At 42.1% G+C, this 24,083-nt stretch overlaps 1 protein-coding gene across 1 annotated transcript in view; it reads right to left on the bottom strand.

Moving 5' to 3' along the window:
* Nucleotides 1–24,083, bottom strand: part of itpr2 (inositol 1,4,5-trisphosphate receptor, type 2) — a 53,390-nt gene that overhangs the window by 17,458 nt on the left and 11,849 nt on the right. Inside the window, exons 11-43 of the mRNA XM_068723733.1 lie at nt 23,905–24,056; nt 23,587–23,686; nt 23,347–23,507; nt 23,110–23,251; nt 22,608–22,766; nt 21,549–21,721; nt 20,884–21,003; nt 20,455–20,640; nt 20,044–20,295; nt 19,807–19,954; nt 19,534–19,681; nt 18,690–18,877; nt 18,477–18,600; nt 18,318–18,375; nt 18,006–18,171; nt 17,633–17,800; nt 16,998–17,084; nt 16,786–16,911; nt 16,512–16,634; nt 16,040–16,237; nt 15,692–15,943; nt 15,427–15,552; nt 15,133–15,261; nt 14,653–14,773; nt 14,304–14,485; nt 13,634–13,776; nt 12,947–13,055; nt 2,922–3,042; nt 2,329–2,516; nt 2,021–2,201; nt 1,008–1,261; nt 718–918; nt 359–469 (exon numbers count right to left, since the gene is read on the bottom strand). Coding sequence (XP_068579834.1) covers nt 359–469; nt 718–918; nt 1,008–1,261; nt 2,021–2,201; nt 2,329–2,516; nt 2,922–3,042; nt 12,947–13,055; nt 13,634–13,776; nt 14,304–14,485; nt 14,653–14,773; nt 15,133–15,261; nt 15,427–15,552; nt 15,692–15,943; nt 16,040–16,237; nt 16,512–16,634; nt 16,786–16,911; nt 16,998–17,084; nt 17,633–17,800; nt 18,006–18,171; nt 18,318–18,375; nt 18,477–18,600; nt 18,690–18,877; nt 19,534–19,681; nt 19,807–19,954; nt 20,044–20,295; nt 20,455–20,640; nt 20,884–21,003; nt 21,549–21,721; nt 22,608–22,766; nt 23,110–23,251; nt 23,347–23,507; nt 23,587–23,686; nt 23,905–24,056 — 5,097 coding nt within the window. The remainder of the gene's footprint in view (nt 1–358; nt 470–717; nt 919–1,007; nt 1,262–2,020; nt 2,202–2,328; nt 2,517–2,921; nt 3,043–12,946; nt 13,056–13,633; nt 13,777–14,303; nt 14,486–14,652; nt 14,774–15,132; nt 15,262–15,426; nt 15,553–15,691; nt 15,944–16,039; nt 16,238–16,511; nt 16,635–16,785; nt 16,912–16,997; nt 17,085–17,632; nt 17,801–18,005; nt 18,172–18,317; nt 18,376–18,476; nt 18,601–18,689; nt 18,878–19,533; nt 19,682–19,806; nt 19,955–20,043; nt 20,296–20,454; nt 20,641–20,883; nt 21,004–21,548; nt 21,722–22,607; nt 22,767–23,109; nt 23,252–23,346; nt 23,508–23,586; nt 23,687–23,904; nt 24,057–24,083) is intronic.

The following is a 24,083-nucleotide window of genomic DNA, read 5'->3' as shown; positions in this document are numbered from 1 at the left end:
CAGTAATGACGAAATAATGACTTGATGGATGCAATTTTTAGCAGAACTAAACCATTTGAATTTTGTCATTTTATTGTTGAGTTGTAAGATTGCAAAGTTCAGCAGTCTAACAGCTAGATATAATGTGTAGCCAACAAACATAAGCCATCACACAAAACTCTCTCTATAAATGTATTCACTAAAACATACTAAAATATTGCTCTTTCAAACCGGGGATTTGGTCAAACCTATTCTCTTGCACTATAAGGCAATTACTACTATAAAAGCAAACCATAAGCATTTCTACAGTAATGGCTTTCAATGCCTGTGCCTCATAGCGAGCAGCCTCTCAGAGCTCTTGGAGTCACCTGCTGCTCACCTTGAGCACCAGCACGAGGTCCAGCCGATGCTTCCCCAGGGGGTTGATGGAGTTGACAATCAGTGCTATAATTATGTCAATGCCATTTGACTCATGCTTGGCTATACAGCTCTGGAAAAATAAGAGGGGTATAGTTAGAGTGAATGCACGTCAGATAAATACAAAATACATGAGAAGAAGATGGGCCTGTATTTGAAAAACACACAGAGAGAAAAGAATAGTGTTCAATCAATAGTAAACCCAAACTGATAACGATATTGTATGTGGGAATACCAGCCAACATATTTGTGTTAAAAAATTAAACTAAACTAATAAATTAAACCTATCTTCAACTACAAACTAACCTATCCTCCACCTACCTGGTTTTCATGGCAGGGTCCTTGGGAGTACTCTGTGATGGTTTCCAGGGTTTGGCGAACCAAGTCCACATTACTCTCATTAATGTAAAGGCCCAGTAGCCCGAGGCCTCCAGTGGTGCTTCCACAAATACAGTCCAAGAACTGAAGAGTCTCACACACCAGATTGTAGTTTGTCTTGTTGGACTGGTTGCGCAGAAAGTTCTGGATTCAGAGCAGAAAAAGAGTCAATCAGCAGTCAATTTAAGAGCACTTGTACCTCAAGGTTCTTTCTCAAAAAAGGGGACCAGTACCTGCAGCTCTGTATTGTGGTTCTCACAGAGCAGCTGAAGGTAACGTAGAATTGGTTTCATGATGGTGATGGCTTGGCTCATCTGAGTTTCTTCTAAAGCCTCTTCTGTCCCAACTATCTCACTGTTCTGGCCGAGGCCTTCGAGGTCGGGATCCAGCTCCTTTCTGAAGGCACAAAAGGCCTTTGAGGTGACTGAGGAGGCCTCCTTCAGCTGCCCTCGCATGTCCTCCCTCATATGAAGCCCTGAGTCGTTCCCTAGAGCACAGCATATAGGCATAAAAATAGGTTAAAAAAACTTGACTAAGTGTTTAATTATTGGACAGGACAGTAACATTTTAAACAAGATATGTCTTTGGAAACGGATGGGCGAAAACAAGCAACATGCAAAAAGGTTACCATTTCAGAAAATGATCAATGGCAGCCTTCTCTATGATATTCTAGACATACTAAAAAGAGAAGTTGGCAACTATTGACTGTGTTTCTGTAGCATGAAAGTACCCGATGTTGATACAATGGCCTTTTGATAGGCTTGTGATGTGGGCCGTCACATGCCCCCTGACATGTGACTGCAGGAACTGGCAACAACAGTCAGTCAGCAGAGCAACAAAGATCATTCTGTATTTATAATACACCACTATTGTTGAAACTCAAGCTCGAGCTAAACTTAAGGACCACACATACTGTAAAAGCATTAAGGTTTTAAAATTTATATTTGAGCCTATATTTTGGCTTTTCACTCAGTCCAGGCCAGTTTCTATGGGAATGCTCAGCTGTGCTCGAGACGTGACCCCAGGGATCCAGTCACTTAAATGTGTATTTCTAGACATCTAGCATTATTATCCAGGTGGCTGCCTTTATATGAACCGTACTTTCAGCTTAATTTTGACACAGTGGTTTGTTGCATGTTCCAGACAGCAGAGGTGACAAATATGTGTTGGCCACACTCGAGAGTGAACCCAAGGAGCTGTGGTGTGTTGGTCATAATTCAAAGGTTAAATCATTACTTGACTCTACCTTTCTTCAACCTGATGCTACTGACGTCAGTGTCGTCGTCCCTTTTTCTACAGCTGAGCTCAAACATGTTGACGGACACGGTGGCTCGGATCTCTTGCTGGGCCAAACGCATGCGGTCGTAGAAAACTTTGAAGAACCTCTCGGACTTCTTCTGCTTGTACAGTTGGTTATAGAAGGAGTTCTGGGTGGGAAGCAGATAAGTAATCAACATGAATTCTAAATCAGAATGTGTGAGTGTTTGTGTGTTTTGGGTTTTAGCTGATTAATGTGGACGGAAATACAATTATTTGAGTGTCTGTGTTACTCACCTGTATCTGTGTGTTTCCTCCCTGGAGAAGGGCGATGCCCAACAGAATGCTCTCCTCAAACACCCGGTCATTCTTGGTGTTGACGATGAGATCAATCACCAGCTCTGATGCCCCAACGCTGTCCAAGAGACACTGGATCTCCACCACACTACTGCCTGGCTTGTCAGAGTCCAGTATGGGAGAACCTCCTGCAGAGATTAAATACTAACATTTAACAAATCTGTGCTCTCAACAGATATTATTGCACACATTGATCATTTTTTTAAATTCTAATCTAACCTATATTAATCTCTCTCTCTCTCTCTCTCTCTCTCTCTCTCTCTCTCTCTCTCTCTCTCTCTCTCTCTCTCTCTCTCTCTCTCTCTCTCTCTCTCTCTCTCTCTCTCTCTCTCTCTCTCTCTCTCTCTCTCTCTCTCTCTCTCTCTCTCTCTGTCTTTTATCTGGTTCTTTAGGAATTGCTTTAGCCAGATTCAAAGTCTGCCAGCATTTGTCAAGCAGCACTTCTCCTAAGAAGCTGTCAAGTTAGCTGCTGTTGTTTCCTCTGCAGTGAGCAGTTACGCAGTGTCTACTGGGTATATTTGGGGTTTCAGTACCTCCGGATGACGGCTTGACAAAGCCGCCAGATGAGCTGTTTCCACTCCCAAGCTCTGACTTGGAGAGAAGCTTTTGATTTCCAAAGTAGCGTGTGAGGAGGATCTTTCTTAAATCGTTTCCCTGTGGAGAGAGAAATCATGATGTTAAATCCATATCACAGTCTGAGAAGGTACCAGCCTCAAACTAGGAAATTCACATTTTAGTCACATTTTGAAAAAGTAGCATTTTCGTTATCGAAATGAAGGACATGTTAGCGAATGTCCCATCCAAGAGAACATTTATGGTCTGGTGTATTCACTGGCATGAAATCCACTCAATCATCCAAACAAGAGGGCTGAGCAGACTTCATCTTTCACCTAATAGGAATGATCACCGTCAGCCAATGATGCATTTCTTTCTTGATGGGAGCAATGGCTTCCAGGATGAAGAAATTGAAGCCTGACAACAATAATGTTGTCCAATAACTCGATTCTAACTAAGCATTTATGAAATATCCTGGCAGTCAAGACAGAATGTATGGTATGGTAACACTTTTTAGCCTAAGATTTGTTACAATTTGTGATAGTCTTTTCTGAAATATTATATCGATGTTTTCTTTATCATGAGATCATATCGTGAAGGTTTGACATCAACTTCTTTTTTTGGGGAAATTGCACGCAGTGATTGGACAAAGAACATGAAAAAATTAATACCAATTGAAAAAATACACAATATCACACACGCTTGTGGCTTGTGTGTGATGATGTTTCATCAGCATTATGCACATAAAACCAGAACCAGTTTCCTACTAGCTACATGTTTATTTAAGGGCTGTATTTCTTTCTCTCACAAACATCTTTGTGCATCTCTTGTAACATTTGACGCAGATAAGCAGAAATGAGATTAAAGGATTCACTGAGATAATCTCCCCATGGTGGTGGTTGTGTAATCGAAGTGCAAGAGTGATTGACAGGTGGATGACATCCATTGTGCACGTCACCACCTATTTTTATTGTGTGGGAAATGATGGATCGATGGATGGCACATAAAGTAATGTATGGACACTAAGGGAGGTCAACAGTTTCTATGGCAACCTAACAACTCAAATGGCCTTGTTGTGATGACACCTCACCACCATCATTATTGATCAACAGACAGGAAGGATGGATGAATAAGTTGGACAAACGGATCAATTGATGGGTTGAGCAAAAGGATGAATGGAGCCACCTGTGGTTTCCATGGAAACATGTTAGTAGGACAATCAACCCTGAGATACAGGTGGTGGACAACATAACAGAAACACATGAAATGATTAGAGCTTTGCAGTAAATACAGTTTGGATGAAGGCCACACTGGTGGTACTGATGTGTTGATCCAAGTGATTAATCGTTTAATCAATTAGTTGTTCATCAAGTGAAAATGCAAAACACCCCTTGCTGCATGTCACCCACTCTCTCTCCATCTTCAGCTGTACTATAATAAAAAGGCAAAAAAGCCTACAAGAAATTGTAAAGAAAAAAAAAAAATAGACAAAAAGAAAATGACTTTTTGTTGCTTTTCTCTGTTTTTATTTTCATTGTAAATCAAATATCTTCAGAAATCTGTCATCTTGGGAAACAGTTTTCTGACATTTTACACACTAAATGATTTATTGATTAATAAGAAAAATGGCTGGTCATTGAGTTTAAAATCATTTTTCTTAATTACATTACATAATTTTGCAGTGTTAGCAACTGACGCGCCAAACATTCAGGCAGCGATCATCTGGCCTCTTTGTCCCTCTGCAAGTTCCCTTATTGTGATTGTCACACCTCTATTAAAGCTGACACAGGACGTGATGGTTTTGTACCACACTCAAACACACTAATTGGTATTCAGCCTAATATGACACAATTGTGTGTCTGTCTTTGTTAGCATTGTTTACAGTAGTTGCTTGTGCATTACAAACAGTGCGAAACTTTAATGTGGCACAGGGAGGAAAAAAGTCTCTGCTCAACACTGAAACTGAATTATTACAGATACATATTGGTAACTACTGATAGTATATTTTAAACAACACTCCAAACTGCATGATGAGACAATTGAGGCACCTCTATGCTTTTGCCACATAAAGGCTGCCCGGTTACAGCCCAGCTGAAGAGCCTCAAACTAAGTGCACTGAGGAGTGAAGGATTGTGGAGGAGCACGTGCGGCTGATGCTCCCTGTGTCAGTAAACACTCCATCTCATCTGCAGTCAGCAGAGACACTTGTCTGCCTGCACTGTCTGGCTGAGCTGTCTCATAAACACACACACAGACACTTGCACGCTTCTCGAGCTGAAGGTGAGGTTTCATTGAGCTAGCCTTTCTAATTTCCACACAGTAATGCACGGACACAATCTCAGTGCAACTACAAACTCTAGCACTCCGCTCTGCAGGGCAGCGCATCCAAATGTACGCTCTTTGACTGATTGCAGATTGGATCATGTTTGACTTAACATTTCCCCTTTTCTGACAAAGGACGTGATGGTTTTGTACCACACTCAAACACCAGTGAAAGAAACACTCCATGGGGGAAGTTGAAACTAGAGTTGGGGTGACAGGATTTTGCTCTTGTTCGCCTCCCTTCTGGGCAATGCAGTCTGCTGGCTGGGGCTGCAGAGAGAGAGAGGAGAGGAGAGGGGAGGCAGGATGGTGGAAGAGGAGAGTCAGCCCAGCCTGACTCATCTGCTTGCTGCTGCATTGACGAGAAAAAACTCCAGTCAGGTGATGTAAGAGCCACGAGAGCGAAAGAAAGAGAGATAGAAATAGAGGTAGAAGAACTGACGGAAGTAAGAGGAGGAGGGAGGGGGAAGTGGGGGTGAGGGAGAGGAGGAGAGGAACAAACAAAACCCAGCAAGGAGCAGACAGTCGTGGTGTTTTAAAATGTGCACCGGCACGCCACACTGCGGCTCTGGTGTCCAAGCTGGGATGAGCTGCCGATCCCCACCTCGGGCATCCTCAAACCCCCTCTTCTCCCCTCCCTCCCTCAGCCAGCTCGCAGCTCTGCTGTCTGCAGATCTCTCTGACTCCGGAGAGATGCAATGAGAAAAAGACAAAGACAAAGCCTGCCCTATGCTTCTTTAGGGGTTCTAATAACTCTCACAGGCAGCGGAGGGCAGTACCAGCTGTGAACCAAGACAGGCACTGTCAGGAACGGGCGGGGGAGGCTTGAGCTGCTCAGGTCAGACAAGGTTGATTATAGCAGAGACTCAGGACACAGAGGAGGAGAATGTTACCCAAACAATCTGTTACTTTTTCTCACAACAGAAACCTGAGAGGACTCTGGGTATGTGTCTTTTGTAAATAGTGGGGAACACTGATCAAGTACACCGTCACACAGTGCAAGAACAGTTTCGCCGAAGGCCATGTGAGGGCCAAGCAACATCCAACAACTTTACCATCAGGAAGCAACATTTGGGTCCCAGCAGAATCTGCAGTGAACACACTTTGTTCAGTATAACTGAAACGCTATCGCTATCGTATTGTTGTTGTAGTTAGCACATGATACTTAAAATCAGACTGTATCTGATTAAGCACAGTATAAAAGCATGTGTTGCATGTTATCTAACAAAGACTTCATATGTCTCCAAGGAGTGAGCTCCTCCACAGCTTGGAACTGGAGGGAAAATGAAAAGCTTAAAGTGGGAGCAGTCTGTAATATAACACATATCCATATCAATGTGGCTTTGCAAGGCTTTCTCACCAAGGGAGTTATTTCATGAATAGGACAAAAATCAGGAAATCAAGACACATACACATCCTGCTGTTTTAGCACAGGCACTTTGGGAACATGAAGAGAGCGAGAGTGAGGACACAGGCAGAGCTGTTGCTGCCATTGATGATAGTTAGGTCGTGTCATCTGTATTTTTTTCAGTGTTGCTGGAGATTTTTCTGCAAAAAATGTCCAGATTTTTAAGGCAGATTTCAGTGTTTTTTTCACCTTTTTTTTTCTTTTACTCATTTTATATTTTTCCACCAGAATTTCACACCTGACCTGATTATGGCCATGTTGAGTTATATGCTGCTACTGTTAATCATAAAGTGAATTATTCTTAATGCACTTTAATGCTGCTGGTTTGTGCTAAGCTATGTTAAGCGATGCCGCTCAACTACGTTCGAGTTAGGCAAACAGAATCATTTCACGTCTCTGCTCTCCTTCTATCCAATTAGCTCCCTTTTTGCAAGATATGAAACGTTTCCTGGTCCACAGTCACTACAGGTAGCTCTGTAGCAAAAGGCTCTTGCATGCTACATGCATCTGATAAAACTCTGTCAGAGAGACTCGTGCACGGAGACATGCATCATGCACCGGCATAATTTCAAGCTGCAATTCCACAGGACATAAAATGTTTTCACCAAGCAAACAAGCACATCAGGAAAAACAAATTAAGCCCACATGTGAGAGCAATTGGCAAGACTGGTTCAGGGAAATACAAGAACAGCAGCGTAAACAACGATCATTGGACTGTTAGCTGGCGGGTTCACTATGGAAGTGTCACATGTGACTCACTAACATTGTTAAGTGCTGATCGTGTTGTTTGTTAAGAAGACTGTGATGGTGGAGACAGGTTAGCTGATAAGGTACAGGCAAGTGTTGTTTGTTTCGTATGCCTCACTGGTACTCAAGCATGTATGCAAGGTGGACAAAATAAGAGAAACACCTTACAATAAAATAACCTTGCCGTGTTAGTTGGCTTGGATTTTAGCCACGCTGCTGGCAATGCTTTATGGATGGCAATATTGTCCGTCTGTCAAGAGAGACAATATATTGGTCCAGACTGAAATATCTCAAGAACCAAAAAATGGATTGCCACAAAATTTTGTACAGACTTTGTAATGTTCCCTAGAGTATGAAGGCTTTCGCAATCCCTTGACTTTTCATCAAGCGCCACCAGCAGGAATATGTCAACATCTACAAAAGTTTGTACAGATATTCATGGTTCCCACATAATGTTTCCTAATGATGCCACCACAAGGTTAACAGTTGTCTCCAAAACTGCTTGACGTTTAGCCATCAAATTTGGAGGAATTGTAATAATATGATCCCTTTCATCTGGTGCCATTACCAACATCTTTATTTGCCCTGTACTTTGGTTAATGACCAAATAGTTGTTGTACTTGTGTTCAGTGCTAATTAGCAAATAGTGACCGTGGTTAACATTATACCAGCTAAACATTAGCATGTTAGCATTGTCATTCCGGGCACATCAGTATGCTGACATTTGCATTAAGCTCAAGGCACTGCTGTGCCTTTAAGTAAGCCTCACACAGTCACTAGTGTGGCTATGGACTCTTTTCATTTGAGGTGTTGAAACATCTCAGTCAATTTTGAGTCTGTACTTTGTTTTTTCCATCAGTTTCTGTGAGCATCCACTCCTGATTACAGGCATATGTTGTCATTATGTGAGACCTTTTCTACATTACATCATTTTCCAGTTTGTGTTAGTGATGCAATGTCAATTCAGTCAATCACAAATAAATGGTCTAAATAAGCGAGTGAAATACAGATTTAAAGCTTTAATAGTGGTGTCACTATTTTCATAAATGCATTGCCACAGCCACATAGAGGCACTTACAGAGGGACACAAAGGCCAGATGCTAGCTAACATGCCAGTGCATCAGTTACAAACATTTCAAATCTTGTAATATGGAAAAAGGAAAAGTCTCAAACTGATGATGATGTACGTCAAATGTCAAAAGCAGGAAAACTGTGTTGGCAAAGAGGAACAATAGTCGCAATATGACACTGATGAATATTGACTGAAAAACATAATAATATAAAATGACACATTAAATTGGTATTTACTGCATAGCTATATTCTGTTATTTTGTCCACCAGCTATGTGCTTTAATAAAAGCTAGAAGCAATCAAACAAGTTGCACATCATATCATTCATCCTCTCCCTGCCGCCTGTCATGTGCCTCCATGAGCACAAATGACCTAACTCACTTACAATCATATTCAAATAACTCACTATGAACTGTGTCAAAACACTGTTAACAATGACAACTAATCTCATTCATAGTAGCCCACAGATGCATGAGGGCCTGAAGTCAAGGACTATCACAATTTTACGGGTGGTTTTTACAGGGCGTCTCTTTTCTCCGCGGCTTGTGAGGCTAAAAGGTTTAGGCAGGCAACGTGCTCCTGGTCTGAGGGCATTTCTACACAGGGAACATAGACTGCCCGTGCCCAGTCACGGCCAGACCAGACAGACAAACAACATGTGCTAATCCCTCGTTGTCATGGAAACCAAAACATAATACTCAACTAACAGACACCTGGCCGATGGACCGAGGGGAGTGAGGGCCAGAGGAAGGAAGGAAGGTAGAAAGGAAGAGGCAGTAAAACATTTGTGACAAATACATTTCCAATTTTCAAAATAGACAAATTATTATTATTATTGGCATTAGATAAATATTTATGAAAATGTAAGGCATTCAGGGTCCAGAGCTAGAGTCCAACTTTCTGACTTGACTCATGCTGTGTCAGCCTGAATCCAGCCAAAGGTCAAACCATAAGAGTATCCGTGAGCTTATCCAGCCCTCTGCCTGCCTGACCCGCTCCATGTGGATGAACCTAAGCCATGTTCCACTACTCCCATCAGTACACAGACAACACGGGAAAACCCTGCAGGATGAGCTCACGCAGGGACAGCCAGCGTGGCACTGCATGCCTGGGAGTGTGTGTGTGTGTGTGTGTGTGTGTGTGTGTGTGTGTGTGTGTGTATGTCTGAGCGAGGCTTTCCGTCTACATGCATCTGTGTGATGTGCTTAGTATCAAGAGGGTGGTAATCTGTAAATCTGCTTTGCCTTGGGCAGGTGGTGTGAAACTTGGCAAGCAAGACAGAAAGAGAGGGATGGGAAAGAGAAAGAAGGACAGACAGAGAGTGTGTAAATGACAGGGATGAGTGTGAAAGAGAGGGTGGAGAGTGTGAGAGTGATTTACATTACATAACTAGCTTTTTTAAATCATCTGTGAACAAGAAGACACTTGAATGCAGATACACATGACAGCACACCATGCATGCATGTGTTCTAAAATCTAAAATAAGAAAAAATAAACTTGTGCCATTGTATTAAAAGATAAGTCTACGGGTATTCTATATTTTCTTATTGTCAACAATAAGTACTATTATAAGTACTGTTAGTGTATCCAAACCCTCATATAATGTATTCCTCTGTGTTATGGGCCATCAATGTTGTCCAAAAAAGAAAACAATTAAAAAAAACTGAGTGAACACGAGTACTGCATTTAATTTTGAGTCCATGCGTATTAAGTCAATGTTATGTCCACAGCATATCCATTGACATACAAAGTTTTGGTGGCATTTCTTAAGAATTTTGTCAGCACTTTTTAAGTTCCTGAATCAAACTGGGGACATTGCAATCATAGTATATCGTGTCTTAGTCACTGGAGCACCATGGTGGCATTTTAATCTATATAACAATTCATTTTCTTGAATCTGATCGCTTTAAATACTCAGTAGCGCATCAAACATGTATTAATCCACAGCGGAAAATCGTCCCCAATAAATACATAATTCAGTCTTGTTTGACTAACATTTGTGAAATACTACAGTGCCTATGCGATGTAAGAAATGACTTAGCTTTTTTTTTTTAAATGTACTATTACACTATTATGTACATAGTACTAATGTACCATGTATTTGTGACCCACTTTTAAAGATAAATGTCTTCAGTGGCAACAAATGTGCTTGCAGCCGAGTAGCACAGACAGGGTAGGGAAGTCAGGAAGTATTGAGACTAATAGTTGCATTATTGTTTTCTCATGGGATTTGACAATCAGACAACTATAGAATAACACCAGCGTTATTAAGTGACAAATTACATTGGATGAGATAATATTTAAAATTTAAGTCTACAATGGTATTTTATGCATATTTTCTCCCATGTAAATATTTATGGTACAGTATTCTTCATTTTTATACTGAAAAGACTTGTCACCAAAGACATCTCGAGGGCAAGTGGGAGCAAAAACATTTGTGGATCTGCCGTTATCTGACAGCCAATAAAGAGCAGTGCAGCAGTAAGAGCCAACACATCTCTATACTGTGACCGCTGTGGATCTTCCCTCCGCTGCCCGACCAGCTCTCCTGGCATGACCCAGGCAAACAAAGAGCAGAGCCTGGGTGGGACTAGAGGGAAGAGAGATAGAAAATAACTCAGGCGGGCAGACAGAATGCGATGGACTGAGACAAAACATGGAGGGGGCAAAGGAGGAAGAGAGAGGCAGCGAGCGGACAGAAGAGGGAGAGTAAGGAGGGAGGGAGGGAGGGAGCGAGGGAGGAAGAACGTGATGGTCCACGTGACGCTGGCTCAGGCACTGCAGGCTGTTACGTAAGTGCACCCCCTGCCCTGTCTCCTCATGGACTGAGCAGACTCCGCTTCTCTCCAATCCCTCACCCTGCAGCCGCTGCCCACTTTTTTTTCCCTTCCACTCACATGGCTCCTCACATGGCTGACTCCCTCCCTCCCTCCCTCATTCACGCTCCCTCCATCTCTTTCTCTCACTCTCCTCCACCCACTCTCTGCACCCCAGGGGAGCCACCAACCTCTGCTGCCTATGCTGTCACTCTCACTCTCACACTCTCTCTCTCTCTCTCTCTCTCTCTCTCTCTCTCTCTCTCTCTCTCTCTCTCTCTCTCTCTCTCTCTCTCTCTCTCTCTCTCTCTCTCTCTCTCTCTCTCTCTCGCAGTGAGGCTGCAGCTCCACGCTCAGGGCTACAGGGATATGACAAAGAGAGGCCACAAATACATGCTTGAGCACACTCACACACACCTACACAAACTGACATTTCACATATCGTTACCACACTGTCTGGCTGCTCGAATGCGCTGAGCCGCTTTTAAAAAAAAGTGACGGTTTTTCTACTTTAAATTTGTTTGTCTCATTCTACAAAACTGTTGAATCATTTGCCTTTTCGAAGAAAAAAAAAAACCCCAGCTTGGCTGACTGACACTAGATGCAAACACAAAAAGGGAAAACAAAACTCTGACTCCTCAAGAAGCTGTAAGTGGCACTGGCTGCCATGTACTATATTGAGAAAGGTAGTCTTGACAGTATTACGAACGCAATTACAATGAAAGAGAAGCTAAAGGAACATCCATGCATTGTGTTCCAACAAGTGATGTTGTGGTGCAACAATAACAGCCTTTAAGACAGCATTGTCCCAAATAATAATCATGTTGCATCAAATCCCACATGGTCAGAGGACAGCAACACACGCTTTCTCCCAGTTCACTTCAGGACAACGTTTAGTTCAAAAGACTGAGTTGTGAGAACAGTGATTTTTTTTGGTTGTTGTCTTCTCACTTTAAAGTCTGGACTTGAGCAGCTCATGTTGTGCTGTGTGAGTTGCACAGTGTCACCTGCTGGAACAAACTTTTCTAAACCTTCCAAAGGTGATTACATACCTGACTCTTTTGGTCCTCACCCTCCACCCCCTTGGTGCACACAAACATACACACACAGTCACCTCCTTCAGTCTCCTCTATCAACTCTTGTCATTCATGTTACAGGCCTCTGGCTGAGTGGGGGTGCAGCAGCAGGATATGCTGCCCCCCCCCCCCCCCCCCCCCCATACTCGCTGCAGCATTGATTTGTTTGTTCGGTGCTTGCCCCCCTCCTCTTACTCCTCCCCCTCCTCATTCCCTTACTTCCTCCCACCTATTCTCCAGCTCAGTGTGAGTGTGTCCTCAAGTGCCTCCCTGTCTTATGTAACATAGAAAGACCCACAGCATACTGATGAAGGGGAGTCTGGGCTCGGGGCCGACAAACCTGGGAGAAAACAAGGACTACACCTCACTGCTGATGGGAGTACAGCATTGCTGGCACTTGAAGATAGGGCTTAATCCACAGAAAATGTTTAATTGTTTATGTAACAGTGAGATTGTGAGAAACTAATACAATTTTCTCGGGAAGTTTTACTTCTAAAAGTGACAAATAACCATTAAAACCATGTTTCATGTGACAGTCTCCTCATTCAGGGTCAAGTACTCACAGCTTCTTGAAAGCATTCCTTCTTGTCCATCATCTCTCTGAGTGTTTGCAGGATCTTGATACACAGCTTTTCCTCTTTGTCCATAAGCTTCTTGGTGTGTTTGATCAGTCTGACAGAGTGAAAAGATAGATGCTGGATCACTTAAAATTGTGTCCTACTAATGCAGTCACTGGCTCACAAGTAAAATCAAAGAGATATTTTATTGATCACCACAGGTGAAATCTCCCTTTCTGCTCTCCAGGGAGGTCAGACAGCAGCAGCAGAGTAAAAGAACTCCTGCAGATTTGATGTATCAAACTAGATATTTTTTACATATCTAACATGTTAGTTTGAGAATTTACAAAAAAAGAAAAATAGTTACTGCATCACATTCCTTTTTTTTTTCCACTGACCACAATTTTTTGTGGTCAGTGGAAATATTTACATATTTACTATTTTAAAGCTACATATTGGTCTTTGTAATGTTCCATCTATAATTTCAAATATATTTTTTGTAAATATTCTTCAACTCTTTTCCAAAGCATCCACAACTACTGAATACATATAATAGTACCTAAATAGTGTAGGTTTTAGTTAATGCTACGTGTCGCTCTTCTCTGTAGCTACATTAACACTTTAAATGAGTCCTCCATGCTTTGAAAAATTAGCAATTTGTTCTTTGTTCCTTACACAGGTTGTGTGACTTACTTGGACATGAAAGCTCCACTCTCACAGCGCAACCGAGCAGCCTCTGGAAACAGAAGCTCTGGGCTGTGAAGAACATCCACCAGCACAGAAAACTCTGCCTGAACCTTCGGACTGAACTGCTCCTCCAGAAGGGACACGACCCCCTGTACATCAAAGACCGACACACATAAAGGCTCAATCAAATGCTCTCCTGTAGAGAATGGTTCTGCTAAAAATCATTTAGAAAAACCCCCATAAACTTCTAAATTTAGACACTGTATTTTTTTTTTTTTTTTTTTACTGCTCTAGGGATGGTTGTCCACCACTTTGGTCAACACTGAAATATCTCAACAAATGTTTGCTGGATTGCCATGAAAAGTTGTGCGCATAGCCTCGGTACCCAGAGGATGTGACCTAATAACTTGACTTTTTCTCTATTGCCAGTATGAGGTTGACAATTTTGGTTAAGTGACATGTTATTTTTGGATGTATTGCCATACAATTTGGTCATGACATCCATACCCTTCTCAAGATGATTATAATAACCTAATGATCCTTAACTTTACATCTAGCATCACCATGAGGTCAAAACTGAATTTGCCCAACACTTTAGTATTAAGCTCAAAGCTTTGCCGTGCCTTTGTGCAGTGTGGCTGTAGTCTACTAATCCTGTTTGAAAAAAAAAGTGCACCTGGAGCTTCTCAATGATGTTCTTGTAGTCAGGGCCACCCAGGTTCTCCTTGCGGGGTCGTGTGCGGGCAGATATCCTCCAGTCCTTGGCTGCTCGCTGCACCATGTAGCTATGGACCTTCAGAGACAAAGTGTTGACCTGACTGTCCAGGTCCACTGGGATGGCTATGGCCCGTGCCTTAGCTGGGGAAGAACTCCAAGGGTTAAATGTCGGTGTGATTTTGTGTACAAAATCAACACAATAAATACATTTAATATTACATTTATTAGTGATTTGCATTTTAGTCAATATTTCAATGCCTCTATCTCTATTATTGGTCAAAGACTGGACACAGAATAGCAACACTCACCAACGTCAGCCAGCGTTTTGATACAGTTCTCAATATTAGCCTTCTGAGCTGAGTTGATCCAGGTGCAGTTGTAGATCCTGAAAGAAGACTGAAGCAGCTTGATGAAGACAGACTGGTTTGCCTGTTTAATGGTGAGAGAGAGAGAGAGAAAGAGAGAGAGCAGGGAATATTGTTTTTTGAAAGTGGCATAAGTGTAGAGAAAGACAGAGATAATCCTGACGGGAACACTTCAATATTGTGTCTGATGGGAGACATTAGTACAGACTTCTGCGTAAAACACCTCAAGCATCTGCTCGACGTATACAAATGACTGCAATGAAACAAGAAGGTCCCAGGTGATGGTGCAGTAAAAGTGACAGTCTGCTATCAAATCATTTTACTGTACAGTAGCTAAAAGTTGGCAAAGGATTTGGACATGCCACGAGTGAGCCTCTCTCTGCGGGAACATTTCACCTGCTTGTCAGAGATGAAAAACAGTACCTGCAGGTTGGAGTGGTTGACAGAGAAAGGTGAGCTGAAGAAACCCTTGACAATGGCCATCACTGTCTCTGTCACATACTTCTCCAGGGCCAAATCGGCATGGTTACGATCTGTGGTAGTGTTGCACACCTTAAATACAAAAACGAAATAGAGTAAACTTCTGAACAAGCTCCTCCCAACACCACACCGCTATCTTTTTCTCTGCACATGCAGTAAGTGAATGGATTTAAAATGAGTAAGCCTCAATGTATCTAGACACATCATTAGAAAAGTATCAGTCTGACAGAGTCTTACACTGGACATGTCCACCAGGAAGTTGTCAAAGAGCTTCCAGATATGATTGGAGGTGTAGATCTCCTTCATTTCAACCTCTGTGTCCACATAGCAGTGATTGACAAAGTTCACATAAGCAGTTTTGACCTGGGGGATAAAGAAATAGGATGCCTGGTTACTTTAAGATAAAAGACAAATGAAATCACACTAAACAATGTACCCAAGGATGCAAAAAACTTGACAAAACGTATATTTTTATCTATACCATAAACTTGTCTAGCCTTACCTCTGGTATACAGTGGACATCAGTGACAACTTTGACAATGTCGTCCAGCGGTAGCAGAGAGTTGCATTTCAGCTCAGTGTAGACGTTCTTGCCCTCGGTGCAGGCAGCCAGTAGCTCCACAAGCATGTTGTGGTAGGCCAGAGCTCCATCTTCATCTGTCCGCTCTCGCTCGGAGCCCATCATCTGCAGTAACACTGAGAACGAGGAGCGGTCGTTGTAGAACACCAGCACGTCTTCGCCTCCGTTCACTAGCTGGATACACAAACAGAGACCCAAAGAAAAGTTTACAGCTATACCCACTGATTAATAAACGTACAAACGTGTTCATTTGAAAACATTTGATCTCACCTCTGTCATGACTTTGTCCTGACATTTCTTCACATACTTCCCATCTGCTTTCACAATGGTTTGCAGGAACTTGAGGTACTGAACGTGTCGTCCGTGTGTTTCAATGCAGTGGACAAAATGATGGACCACACGGTCGCTGATCTCATTGCACAGCTGGTAGTTCATAAAGATGTGCCGCATTGTCTCAGCTTCAAGCAACTGGTTAAATATTGGAGATTTGATTTAGTCTTTTAGAGGAAGATCATCTTCATAACAGTGTATTGAATTTGTATAACAGGAAAAGAAACAAAGACAACTGTTCTTGCTAATACAAAATTAGTACATATCACTTTCCTGCTGTCAGGCTGCTGTTGTTTTTCTTTTTCATGATAGATTAATTCTGAGGATGCTACTGCATGCTCTACCAGAAAGGAAGACCTCGCTAAAAAGTAAGGCATGAACACAAGGGAAATGTACAGCAAGGTGAATATACCCCTGGAGTGAGGAAGAGGTTCAGGTGTTTATGTAGCAGAACTTGGTTCTGATGGTTTCCTCTGCAGAAATTCTGCAGAAACGTATGTGCCAGGGTCATGATTTCATTCATCTTCTCATCACTCTGTGCAAAGGCAGAACCAAGCAAATAAAAGGAAGATTATAGGACAGAATGTAAGAAAGAGCGACATCAAGAAACAATGATGTGCAAAGATTTCATAGACAACATCAAGTACAACGAGTCACTCGTTTTGGCTGTTTTGATCGTTACTCACGTTCTCATAGGGGATCTGCAGCAGGTCCAGCACCACAGTATGGGCCCCCATGTTCTTCAGCAGCCTCTGCTGCTGCACACGACTCTTCTTACTGGGATAACATAGCTTACTGAGTCTCAGTAGGATCTAAATATCAGACACACACATGTATTACAGACGCACTGCAGAACAAAAAGAGATGAATAACCTGGAAATAAAGACATGGAACTCACCTCTTTGACGATGTTGTAGTTGTTTTCTTTGTTGCTGTCAATTTGAGGTTTAATATCTCCATCCTGTACTGGGCTCAGGACAACCTCCTGACAAGACACATACATGAAGAAAAGCTTTCAGTAAATACATTCAAGTAATAGTTCTGATTTCATTCATTTCAATTTACTATTATGTTAAATAGTTTAATTGTTGTAGGTTTATGCAACAGTTAAGTAAAGCTCCACAATTCTTATGTGTTTACGTCAAAAGGTTTATCTTTGGCTGCAACAACCGTCACATCCTGTCTCTAATTACCGGTGGTGGGAACAGTCCCTGCACTGATCATTATCATTGCCATCGTTGCAATATTGTAAAAATAATGACATAAAAACACACACTACATGTACAGGCCTGACTAATAAAAAGTGATTTACAGCAGATCCCTTATTCCTTAGTACTTAGCCGGCAAAACAGCTTTCCATCAGCTTTGATGAACAATAACAACAAACAAAGAAGCCATTTACAGTGCAGCTGAATGACTGATGGGATTTATAAATATAGGAACTTCCTGTGGAGAAATAAATGTCACACTAAAATCTGAACTGTGATTTTTTTGCTTTCAGATGCTAGATAGCATTAATTGATGGTACAGCACCTCGGTGTTCTGTTCTTTGACCTGCCTGACCCCCAGGTCTTCACTGCTGTAGACTCCACTTTTCTCCACCCATAGCTCTGACTTCTCAACTGTCAGACGCAGCTGGTCCAGGTCTTTCTTGATCTGCTTGTAGTTATCTACATCCTGCTCTGATACCAATAGCTGGACCTGGAAAACACACACACGCACACACAAACACACTTGATGGGAAATTAACCAGACAAAGATATTAAAAGAACAAATGTGTGCGAGAGCATATCTCTGCCAAGAAGTCTGAGTGCGCCACTTTGGAAAGTCTGCGTATTGTTAAAATGCGAGCTAGATTCCAGCTGAGGAAGCTATTAGTGAGACAGTTTAACTGCTGTGTCGGTACCTGTTTGAAGGCCTGCAGGACCTCTGCTCTCTGGCTGAAGTGTTTGAAGATGAGCTGCAGCGAGCCAGACACCAGTGGGGGGTAATCTTGCATGATGAGATGGATCAGAACCCTCAAAAACGTCCTGCCCCCCTCATCATCCAGCTCCACTGCACTTAATTCTGAGCTGAAATCACGACAAAGCTTAGATAGGAGTTTTTAAGCAGATGCATCATTGCCAAAGAGACTAAGGTCTTTCAAAAACAATCAACTTATATCTTCAGTTAATTTCTGTGTGAATCGTTGGTTGTATTTAAGCACAGCTTCACCTACCTCCCTGCAAACATGCTCTCTGCTTTGGTTGCAATCTCATCTATGTCCGGTTCAGAAGCTGGAGACAAAAGAAATTGAACAACAGCACAGTAAACACCTCATTTAGAACGTAAAAAGAAGATTTTAGTACTTGGATAAGGAGAAAAAATAAAGTCTCACGTGTCATTGGGATCAATTCAGTCACAGAGGCAGAACTGTCAATTACGGTCTTGTCCCCAAACTCTTTCTTGTAGATGGACAACAAATATGTGATCCTATAATCCAACCTCACACTCAGGATGAACTAATGGGGAAAGAAAAAATTGAATTAAACACTGAAATACTTTTTCTTTTTTTAATAATGCCAAATTTCATGCAGTGGGTGGCGCTTACTTGCAGGATCTCGATGATCTTCAGCTTGGTGTCCATCACCATGACATCCTCATTGTCCGGCAGGAAGTGTCCTCTCCCGTAGCGCAGGGAAGGAGAGGTGTCAGGGAGGCTGTGCGGCACACCTCGACTCATCATAATCTGAGTCATCATTTCTCCAACTCCGTGGATCGTACGCAGGACATTATTGCCTAAAGGAAACATTCATCTTCGTTGACATCTATTTACATAGTTGACATATTTCAGCTCAAGCCTGTGAAACTTTGACTGTGTGTATCAAAGCTAAAACAAGTACCCTGAGGACATCAAATGGATGGCCCAGAACAAAAACAAATCTGCAGTTATTGTTTACAGTCCATTAAACCTTACCACTCTCTTTATTTACCACTCTGTCCACTTATATTAAAAGTTTTTCACTTCAATTAGCAGATTTCTTCTTACTTTATCTGATCTGCAGAAATCACATCTATAAGTCTTTATTTCTGTAACTTCATATTGCTGTTACCTGACACCCAGGCCTCTTTATCAGGTCTAAAAAACTAAAAGTTGAACACCAAACCCTAATGCTTTCATGTTCCTGCATACATTTGTTAACTGCTGCATCCATATTTTCCATCTAGAAACGTGAGGACATTGGTTGTCATTTTAAACTGAGACATGTGGTTTTTTTTACCCAAATTATGGAACTGCCTCCTCCCCCTTCAATTATCTTAGTCCCTTAACTAAATACATTTTTACTCATTATCTTTAAACTTTCTATCTATTGTTGAAAGCGCAATGTAAAAAAGTAAACCTTAGTTGAGCAACTCAATGAAACAATACCCTTATGCTGTGTAACTGCACTGACCAGTCTCTGGGCTCCTGTCGAGCTTGTTCATGAAGGTCAGTGGGTGCTGGACAATATCCAGGATGGCCAGCAGAGTGCGTGTGAGACGCAGCAGCTCACTAAAGCTATAGAAACCAAAGTAAACCAGGTTGCGAGCTAGATTCACCACCTGGAAGACAGAAGTCAATCATCATAAGGATACAAAAATTAAAATAAGCCCTTAGTGGTAAACAAAAACACATGCATGAAGTACAACTTCAGACTGAAATAGCCCACTGTATGTGTTTATTTTACCTCTAGCGTGAGTTCATTCTTATCTTTTTCTCCAAATGGAAAAGCCTGGCTGACCACATCTTTAAGATATTCTTCAACAAAATCCATGGTGTGAGCAAACTTTTTCTTCATCTCTTCTCTTGACGTGTCAGTGGACTCATACTCAAACCTGTGGGAAAGCACATTCACAATCTGCATGTGGTGACTAGCAAAATACACCTGTACATGACACACATAATCTCGCAGATGGACACTCACTCATGGATGGTGATCTTGGAGGGGATTTCGGTCCAGAGGCGGGCATACCGTACAGGCACCACGGCCTCCTGTGGGTCACGGTCCACATGCATATGCAGCATGAGACGGCAGAAGGAGGCTCTGAGGTTGTAGGGCAGGCAGTCGTCAAACATGCAGCGCAGGATCAGATCCACAGGAAGCTGACAGGTGATCTGGTTGATGGCTAGGTACTGACGGTCCAGACACATTTTAGCAAAGAGGTTCAACTGATACCTACAGAGGAGGCAAGGGACATGTTTTTGTTTCTGCAGATTTGACATGGGAAGATGAAGGGGGGGACATGCACTCTTGCTTGCTTGTTTCAGCTATTTTTGTGTTACTGAAATAAGGTGCAGCACATTGGGGAAGTGAAACCAACAATGCCACCGTCACCTGTAATACGTGATAATATCTACATCCATCTTGTGGTTGCCCTTGGCATCCTGGGCCAGGTGGCGAATGGATTTGCCGTGAGGCTCCTTGTGGCTGTCGATCCAGTAGAGCCAAACCTCCGCCTCCTCCTCCACCTCCTCCTGCAGCAAGGAGGACTCCAGGGTGATCTCTGTGTTAGGGATTAGTCTGGGCGGGGGGAGGGGGGTGAGGGAGGGAGCGTGACAAAAAGCAGTTACTGGAAAAATTGCACACATTAAATTCTGACGTAGAACTGCGGCTGCTGATAATATCTATTTCACAAGGAGGAAGCAGCACATGCTTTAGAGCGTACTGAATGTGCGTGTTTGTACATGTTTAAAAATGAAGGAGTGAAATATGACAGGATCAACTTGGATGTTTTAAATATAGATACCACAGGGTGTGACTCACTTGGTCTGGATGAGGATATCTGCGTTGGTGGGGTTCAGCATAAATTTACAGATAAGCTCCTGTGTGACGGGGATTGCAGTTTTGTTGGACACACAGAGATCAGACAGATAATCCAGGAACCTAGAAGAGTAGAGCAGACATGAATCACCACGTTTAAAAAATGTTTACACACGTTTCAGCAAAGGAACGCATAAACTGAAGTTTGTGTGTGTTCCTGGCTGTACATAACATATTTTTCTTCCCCCTTTTTCCATGAAAAAATTCTTCTGTTGCTTAATATGACAGATATGACTCTTACGGTACATACTCTTGTTGTATTTAATATATAAAGCAGAGGGACACAATAACTGTAACACCTTTTAATATACCAATCAGCCACTCACAACAAAATATGCCATCAGAGTGACCAAAGGTTAAAAATGAATTTCTGATAAAAACGGAATTGACAATTTCACAAAAGTAGGGTTACATAAGTAAGATTCACATATTGTATTTGATTGCATTATACTGAGTTAAAGTTCAGTCCATGTGTTACAACATTAACCATTTGCAACAAAAGTCTGAAGTATGACTACAAATTTCCATGCACAAGATTTGTCCTATAGTCAACGTTATGAAATTGTTCCCCTGGGTCATCTACTCTTCTGGAGGTGTACATGTCTGACCTGGGCTCTCTGTTGCGCCTCAGCAGGCTGACAAAGGTCTCAATCTCTCTGGCTGTGATGTGTTTCTCCAGCAGCTTTCGGTTGTTGTGCAGCAGGGCAGTGATTGTGTCCTCAGCCAGGATCTCATAGCCAATCTGAGACTGCATGATGGTGAACTTTTTGGCTATATATTCCTATGTGGCACAAAATACATATGGTCATAAGCACAAACAGACACTGAGCAGCACAAAATTATCTATATATGATTAATCAAGGGCTGCAATTGAGTTAAATTTACTAAAGCCCAAGTGAGGTTATACAATGGCTTAGTTTGCTTGATGAGCACAAAAGAAATTTAAATATAAAATTTGTATGAAATCAAATTGAAAAAAAAGTGAGAACATCTTTATAATTTCAAAAGGTGTAACTAGAAAATATTTGGCAATTTTGCTAGATAACATTTGTTCACTTTTTTGCTCACTATGGCCACAAGTGGTGGTCAGGGCATAACAGCAAATTAAATGCCCCACATTCACGGATTTTCTTCAGTTCGATTTTTTTTTGTTACAGTAGAAAAGCACAGGTGCCTCTAATATCATTTATGATGGCTGTGTTTATTTTTTATTTTTACTCTTGTAATAAAACTACATAAATGTGTATCTGTGACATGCTAAAATGCTGGACAGCAGACAAGAAGAGTCCTAAATCAGTTAAGTATTCAGTAGAATCAGTTATGCAGGAGTATCTAGCTAACTAACGTAGCTTAATAGATAGCATCAGCCGCTGGTCAACATCCTGTACTGAGCTGAGAGTGTGTGCGTTTTATTCCTTATAAATATTTGTCTTTCATAATTTTATTTCTTATTTAAAATAATAAATGAGACCACACAACTTGTTATGATTTTTTTCTGTCGATCCACAGAGCACTACTACTTTCTTGATTTCTTGATATGCTCCCAATCAAAAGCCATCTCTCTATGCTTAAACTACCCCACATCCCTGTGATAATTAACATGTTAATGAGCCTGATGACAAACTCAATGAGTACTCAATATTAGACTGTAAAAGACGGAAACATGCCTGGTTCTTGCGATAGTCCTGTTGGGAGTGACGTAGCACCCTGTAGCAGAGTCTCAACATGTACTTGAAGTGAGCATAGCGCTGGTCTCCCAAATCCTCCAACTTCAGCAACGGACCATCACCCTGATCTGTGAATGGAGCCTTCAGGATGCCAAAGATCTGGAGCAACAGAAACCCACATACAATGATGAAGAACCAACTGAGCATCTACGAACTATAGCAGGGAGACACTTTGATGAATACACTTCTTGAGGCTAATCTGTGGTTACTGTAAAATATCACACCAATGGAAATACGACACAATTTAAGATTTGCACTGGGCATCCCTGTCAGTCCTGTACCCTTGTGTTAAAGTTCTGATCAGTCTGCATTCTGCAAGGACAGAAGTGTGTGTGTGTGTGTGTGTGTGTGTGTGTGTGTGTGTGTGTGTGTGTGTGTGTGTGTGTGTGTGTGTGTGTGTGTGTGTGTGTGTGTGTGTGTGTGTGTGTGTACTTGTGCTGACCTGCGCAAGGATGTTCTGTTCCCTCATGAGTTTCTGCCTCTCTCGGTTGGGTGTGGAGGTGACCACAGACAAAACATCCTGGCCATTGTTTGGTACAACACATACAAAGAAAACAAGGTCCTCCAGGAGCTTAGTCACAAACCTGAAGAAAAAAATATATGAAGGCAAAAAATAACATAAAATCATAAAACATGCACACCTTGTGTCACCTATGTTGTCATGCTCAAGCATCTGTACCTCCTCTCATTCTGAGCAATGTTGCCATACTGAAGCTTCCTCACAGTGGACTCCAGGACCTTGCTGGCATCATTGGCAAAGTCCAAGTCTCTGACCTCCGACAGGGGAACAGATACGATGGCGAAAGCTTCTTTGTCCTCTTTAGTCGGACAGGTGCCAATCTATTATGACAGTTAACATAAATGTCTAAATAATGCATCCATGTTTGTTTTACTCATGTGTGTCTGTGTGTGTGTGGACCTTGAGCATCACCGGACGCTCCTCCTCTGCATCGATGGGGACGTTGGTGCTTTTCACCCAGGTATTGGTGCACAGGTGCCTAAGTCTCACATAGGAGTTTCTAAGGAAGAATGGGACAAGGCATTTACATCTCATATGATCTTTAGTTGATTGTACGGTTGCCGCTGCTGTTGAACTGAAAAGCATCCATCTTGGTAAATCAATAAGCTGCTAGCATGGCTAAAGTTCAGCCTGTGATGTGAACTATAGTGAAAAAAGCCCACTGTGGATGTAACACAGATGTAACTTGTTTCAGTTGCCCCCATGTGAGTGACTGACCTGGGCACGAGACAGTCGGCACGCTGGAGAGTGGTGGCATCCAGCTCAAACAGAGAGGCTATGTCATTCCCATGGGAAACAGAAACCAGGGTGAAAGCAATCTTCTCTGCTGCTTGATGCTTCCTCTTGGAGAACAAAATATCCGTCTCATTCTGCAGCACACACACACACACACACAC

The sequence above is a fragment of the Cebidichthys violaceus genome, unplaced genomic scaffold (genome assembly GCF_023349555.1).
Source record: "Cebidichthys violaceus isolate CVI_PGR_0920_01 unplaced genomic scaffold, fCebVio1.0.p SCAF_3, whole genome shotgun sequence".
NCBI classification, from domain to species: Eukaryota; Metazoa; Chordata; class Actinopteri; order Perciformes; family Stichaeidae; genus Cebidichthys; species Cebidichthys violaceus.
Note: the sequence above shows the minus strand (reverse complement) of the source record. Positions and strands in the feature narration are given on the sequence as shown.